This window comes from Priapulus caudatus, unplaced genomic scaffold (assembly GCF_000485595.1).
Source record: "Priapulus caudatus unplaced genomic scaffold, Priapulus_caudatus-5.0.1 Scaffold18, whole genome shotgun sequence".
Lineage (NCBI taxonomy): Eukaryota > Metazoa > Priapulida > Priapulimorpha > Priapulimorphida > Priapulidae > Priapulus > Priapulus caudatus.
Genome location: NW_014577079.1, coordinates 982,981 through 989,613, shown reverse-complemented (window position 1 = coordinate 989,613; position 6,633 = coordinate 982,981). Strand labels below are relative to the sequence as shown.

General features: G+C 42.4%; 1 protein-coding gene across 1 annotated transcript in view; it reads right to left on the bottom strand.

Moving 5' to 3' along the window:
• Nucleotides 1-971: 971 nt before the first annotated feature.
• LOC106811084 (synaptotagmin-6-like) overlaps nt 972-6,633 on the bottom strand; it is a 13,746-nt gene continuing 8,084 nt past the window's right edge. The window contains exons 3-4 of the mRNA XM_014814617.1: nt 2,750-3,060; nt 972-1,100 (exon numbers count right to left, since the gene is read on the bottom strand). Of these exons, the coding sequence (XP_014670103.1) occupies nt 972-1,100; nt 2,750-3,060 (440 nt within the window). The remainder of the gene's footprint in view (nt 1,101-2,749; nt 3,061-6,633) is intronic.

The window sequence follows — 6,633 nt, the reverse complement described above, 5'->3', positions numbered from 1 at the left end:
GTATATATATATATATATATATATATATATGTGTGTGTGTGTGTGTGTGTGTGTGTGTGTGTGTGTGTGTGTGCGTGCGTGCGTGTGTGCGTGCGTGCGTGCGTGCGTGCGTGCGTATATGTTAGTGGCGATTTCCCTTGTGCACAGTACTATTGGACAGAAACGTACTATAAAATCCACCTTCATCTATCGATTAAAGATCAATGGCACGTCATTTCAACAACCAGAAAAATCACCTGATATCACTTGTTAACATAGCTAGACCTGTTAAATAATTTTAGCCCCCGAAAATATTGTCACATTTTGTCGCACATATGGCAACGGACGAGGCGGAGGAAAACGCACTACGTAACGAGAAACCTCACGTAGCTCGAGAGCAGTTACAATATGAGAGCAAGCGGTCACTGGGTTAAGTCGACGTACCCGCCTGTAATTTATTCACTGTGTTCACCTCTATTAGCCTTATACGAATTCACATGATGCGCAGATGCTAGATTTCCCAGTAAGTATAAATCAATACGGTGGCTAGGCGCCCACGCGCGTACAGGCAGGCCTATTTGTCAAATGCCCTTGTCCTTCCATATGGAGGATTAAACAAGCAAACATTAAATAATAGTGGCGGCTTTAGATTGTATTACAAATATGCATTAAATAAATAAATAAATATGTAAGTAATTAAATATGAACAAACACATGTGTGACTGTATTTGTGTATGTACGTATGTTCGTGTACGCGCGTGCGTGCGTGCGTGCGTGCGTGCGTGCGTGCGTGCGTGCGTACGTGCGTGCGTGCGTGGGTGTGGAGGAGGAGGAGTAAATGGCGCGTAAAGGTGAGGTGAAGGGATTTTGAGTTGCTTTGGCTACACAAAGATATAAAAGATTTCCCGAATGATTTCAAAATGTTTGCGTACACAACGGAGCGCGATGGTAGTGGCCGCGAGCCGTGTGCTGTGGCGATAGCAATTACGATTTTACACACCATAGCCCTGATGAGTCTCTGCTGGTTTTAAATCCTTTCCTTTCATGATGACAATAGTAAGCCGATCTGCTGACGGTAGATAGCTGAGTGAAAACAGAATCTCACCAGCTCCTTCGTGGACCTGAAAACAGCGAGCAAAGACATAATGTTGACATGGTGTTGTGTGTTCGCTAATAGAAATGTCACGGATAAGTTACCCTGATATCTGATGCTTTAATTCTGACAGCTCATTGCGTGTATATTACCAACATCGTCGTCGTCGTCGTCGTTGTCATCATCGTCGTCATCGTCGTCATCATCATCATCATCATCGCCATCCTCATCATCGCCATCCTCATCCTCGTTGTCGCTTTCATCGTTATCACCCTAGATATTGTCATTACCCATACATCAACTTATCAATCGTCAACAACAAAACGGAGTATGATTCTCTAGGCGGACTCTATTCCAAATTGATTCTTTATTAGATTCTGTGTTATAATAAAAAGTTGTGAAGTATTGTTAATTTATACCACCATCTTCAAGCAGATCGAAACCTCGTAGCAAAAGACCACATCACCACTAAGCAGCGATGCCCTAACGATGACCTTCTATTTATAATTTTCTCGTTGCCCTAATACCCCCTTCACATACACGGATTTTTCGCCAACTCGTAGTCAATCGCAAGCATCCGTAAATAACTCGCTGGTATCCGTATTAACTCGTCACAACTAGCAGACACTCGTAAGGTTCCGTGAAAGGAGAGGCAAATTTTTTGACATGTCAAAAACCTTCTCACTAGTGTCCACGAATTGATTTTTTCCGTAAATAACTCGTAACAATCCGTAAGTATCGTAAACTGCTCGCAACAACACGTAACCATCCGTAAACTGCTCGCAAGAATCCGTAAATGACTCGTAACAATTTTTGTTACGATTTGCTATGGTTAGTTTACGATTTGTTTACGGATTATTTACGGATTATTACGAGTGCTTACGTGTTGTTTACGATTTCATTCGGGTCGTGTTACGATGGCTTTACGGATTATTACGAGTTATTACGAGAACTTTACGAATAGATACGTATACTTTACGTATTCTTACGTATTGTTTACGATTTTGGAAAGGCTGCAAAATCGAACACGTCATTTTCAGTTGTTATCAAGAGTTGTTCTCTCATATGCCATGTTGTCTCTCTGGATGTCAGTTGATGATAGATTGAGATTTGCGGGTGATACTCCATTAGGAGTGTTTCCAACTTTGATGTCATTAATGATCATAATAACATATATATATATATATATATATATATCAGGAGTACCTAGCTCGTAATAACACGTAAATCGCTCGTAAAAGCGGCCAAATCGTAAGGATCCGTGTACTTTTACGAATTGTGCGATCCGTAAGGACTCGTAAGAAAAATCCGTGTATGTGAAGGGGGTATTATAAGCTAACTCACTGTGTATCGACAACCGGCACGACCTTCGCCCGGAAGAATATAATATCAGGAGCTAATAATACCTTGAATAAGCTTGATAATATATATATAGAAGAAATAATAGATGATTCACCGCGGCCTTATTTCTCGCACCCCATGTTTCTCCATGAAACGATAAATGTACTATTCACGGTATTCACGTTCTCACCTGAAACACATTGTTCCTAAAACGCGAGAATAGTATAGCGCGAGTTATATACATATATATATATATATATACATACATATGTATATATATATATATAATGTATATATATATATAACCATTAAATAATAGGCGTTTTCGTGACTCACTCGTTTGTGCTTCTGAATGTCACTCCAGACTTCTAGCTCGGAGCTGACGTCAACCTTGCCCATGTCGATCTTCACCACTCCCGTGACATCCTCTCGCGAGAATTTGTCGAAGTCGTAGACGTAGAAATGGAGCGTCTTCTCTTGAAGCTCCTCATACGTGATCGGAAACTTGAAGACGTCGTTAAAGACCGGGAACAGCGTCTTTCGTTGGATACTCGAGCGTCGCAGCTTGGAATCGGTCTCCTTGTACAGGCGGACCTCAACGTAGGGGTCGTTGAATCCCTCCTTGTCGCCAGGTGGCAGGTCGTGCGCTGCAACGACGACAGGGTCTTTGTTACGCGAGAACGAGCGAATAATATTAGAGAACCTCGGACATTGCGATATAATTTACCGATCTGTCCATCTGAGATTGCCACGTCGCACTTGGGTATTGTTTCTAGGTCATTCAAGCTAGGGCGATTTATGCGTGTTTTCACGCGTATACGCAATATTGCTGACTTTGGGTCATCGCTTTCACGCAGCGTGTTTTTAGAACTCTCTCGCAAGGCTGAATGGTTAGAGCTGCCTGCCGATCACGTCAGATGGATATATGTCAATCACCAAGACGCTATCAAAATATCATTCTCCGTGCATTTACAAAAGCCAAATGAAGATGGGTTTGACCAAATATAGATAAGAGTAGTCTTATCTGATTTCGGTTTAACCGAAATGAACAACTGATAATGTACAAGACATCCAACCTTGCGTGGTCCCGACTATTTCTATTACTATTTTCTCCTGGTGCCATTATTTAATTTAAAGACGTTCTGTTTTTATGCGAGCATATGCGAAGTGGATGAGCTTTGATTAATTAAAATTATCCCGGTTTCATTGCGCTTTCAAATGAACCTTTAAATCGGTTTCTATTCCCACTGTTCCACATTTCCACGCGGGATGCTATTATTGAATGGCAAAACCTAAACAATAAACAACAGAAAATAACTCTAATTGGAAAACGTCCGTCTATATAGCATTCAGTTAAGCAAGAACAAAATCAATTGTTCTCACGTCAAATATGTCTTTAGATGCGCTTCACACTCCACCGTTATCCTGCTTTAGATATCATTTACCGTGCTTGTTACTTTAATACGAGTAAGCCCACGCGGGAAGTTAATGCACTCGTTGGCGCATATATATACACCGGGTGAATGTCTCGTGAAATCTGAGGCCGTGAACAAGCGACTTGCGGGCGACAACGTATTGTCCTAGCGCTCAATGAAGACGCAGCCTCACAGGGTGCAATTAATCTTGGGCAGGTGGTATAGAGATGTGATCAGGAGACGTGCTCGCTGCTGCTGCTGCTGCGTGGGCAGTTGCTTGTGGGCATTTTCATCAGCAAGCAGCGCCGATGATTAGTATAATATGCTGCGGGTTCAGGCCCGTGTATTCACGCCGACCTCGGCGTAGATGTACGACCGTTTTCCCGACCGACACAAATAGGCATCTACTAATTAATAATCAATGTTTCTACAGTTCATGACACTACTGCGGATGTTATAATGCTCTGCCCACTAAGCGTGGCGTGTTTGAATGGCATCGTAGCGCATATATATATATATATGACCCTGGGCACGTGGGTGCTCTTACACGTGAGCTTACAACATCGCCAGTGAACAAAAGGACAGGAGACGAATAGTGAAGGAACAAATGGGATACGCGTATCGTATGATCGATCGATATGATGGTCAATGAATTGTAGCCTTGATACACGAATCCACGACAACGGGCACAGGTCACGAGAGTATCATTTTACATTCCGGCTTATTTGTAACCGGCTTAAACTTCCACATCGTATGGAAACACAAAACCGCGTGTAAAGCCTGCTTGAATCATTTGCCTCCCACGCATTATTTTGTGTGAAAACCAGTATGACACGTTATGTGTACACTTATCGGTAAATAGAATCGCAGAACCTTTAAATCATATATTGTTACATGAGATTTTATGGCTGGCAAGTAGACGTGCGAGACTAGAGATAGAAGTCGTGCGGAGAGAGACACTGAGTTAACACGGAACTTAACCAGCTGGTCATCTGCTTTGACTAAAGCAAACACCTTCGTTGATTCTCTGTGACAATTTTAACATAGAACCCGATTCTAGATTTAGCAATCAGCTGCCGTCGGCACACAAGGGATGCAGAGCGTCGTGTGCGTAGCTTTAATACCCAGTACATGAGATAATAGAGCTTTTTCGGATTTTACCAGGGGCTTCACCGAATCCATAAATTCATAGACATTGTTATAGCTGTGCATGTAAATTTTTAGTTGGTTGGTTGGTTGGTTGGTTGTGTGTGTGTGTGTGTGTGTGTGTGTGTGTGTGTGTGTGTGTGTGTGTGTGTGTGTGTGTGTGTGTGTGTGTGTGTGTGTGTGTGTGTGTGTGTGTGTGTGTGTGTGTGTGTGTGTGTGTGTGTGTGTGTGTGTGTGTGTGTGTGTGTGTGTGTGTGTGTGTGTGTGTGTGTGTGTGTGTGTGTGTGTGTGTGTGTGTGTGTGGTTGGTTGGTTTGGTTGGTTGGTTGGCTGATTGGTTGGTTGACTGGTTGGTTAGGTAATTAGTTTGTGGGTTAGCTGGTTATTGTAGTTAAATATAATATATTGTTAATTAGTTAATGATTGTTATTTACAGTAGTATAGGCGAAGCATCGCTTTAACAGGGCTCGATTTGTTCTCGACTTCCTTTAAATAAAAAAAGGATTTCTATTTCCTATTCCTATCTCTTTCCTATTTTACGCGCAACACTTTCCTAACAGGTTCGGAATTAAGTAATCGACTCAAGAACTTAATTAATCTATTACGATAGTCCACTAAAAACGGTATCACGTTCATCGTGGAACTCGATTACGACTTCAGCATGTGTCAGCATTCGATATTCTTTGTACACTGCCGCCTCTGCTTCCGATTCATCTACTATTTCTTGCTTGCGTTAATGCTGTTATTCGCGGGTTTTTCTCATATTTGGCGCAAATTTACCTATCCGCTATGGCTATTACATCACCTATTCATTAGACTGATTCAAGGCTACGTCGGTGAAGCTCACCTATAGTTTGCACATGTAAATGCACATGTGCAAGCCAAAGTGTCGACTTTCCTGCGCTTCGTTACTAAGCTTTGATTTTAGAACGTCTGACCGCAACATTGATTGGTTATAGCTGCCTGTCAATCACGTCAGTCAGATAGGTCAATTATAGTGTAATGACAATAGACATGCCATTGTTGCCATTGCTCACAAATTCTCTTTGGTACACGTTACGTTTAAATCTAAAAACAATTCAAAAAAATCCCCCCCCAAACAAGACGGGGCGTTTTGTAGCCATCCAACCACGGATTCAGATTTGCTGTTGCTAGCAAGTGTATCTCTTTGGAACGCGTTTAAAAACTGTATAGTTTAGTTTTGAATTTGGTTTGTGTAGAGTAGTGGTTTAGAAATGCAGCTCGTCATTACACTCGAAATTCGCTCGGTGCCGTTTTCTAACACATACTATGTCACCTGCCATGCTGAAACAAAATTGAATACGGAACTATTAGCATCCAGACGTGCATTTGCACGTCCGGGGAGAGAGACATTCTGTTGCACGTTAAGCAGTCTCATGTATGGCTGTAGGCACTCGATTTGCCATCGGAATCTATGGTAGGGTCCCCCGGTCCCGACCCGGAAACCGTGAATCATTTAACGGAGCGCAATATCTACGTTATATGGCGGCAATAACATGGGATGTGTCGCTATATTAGTGCTGTCATTTGTGTTGGCAATGCTCCCACAAACACAATGCGCTCTCACTCTCTCTCTCTCTCGCACCACGCTCTCTCTCTCTCTCTCTCTCTCTCTCTCTCTCTCTCTCTCTCTCTCTCT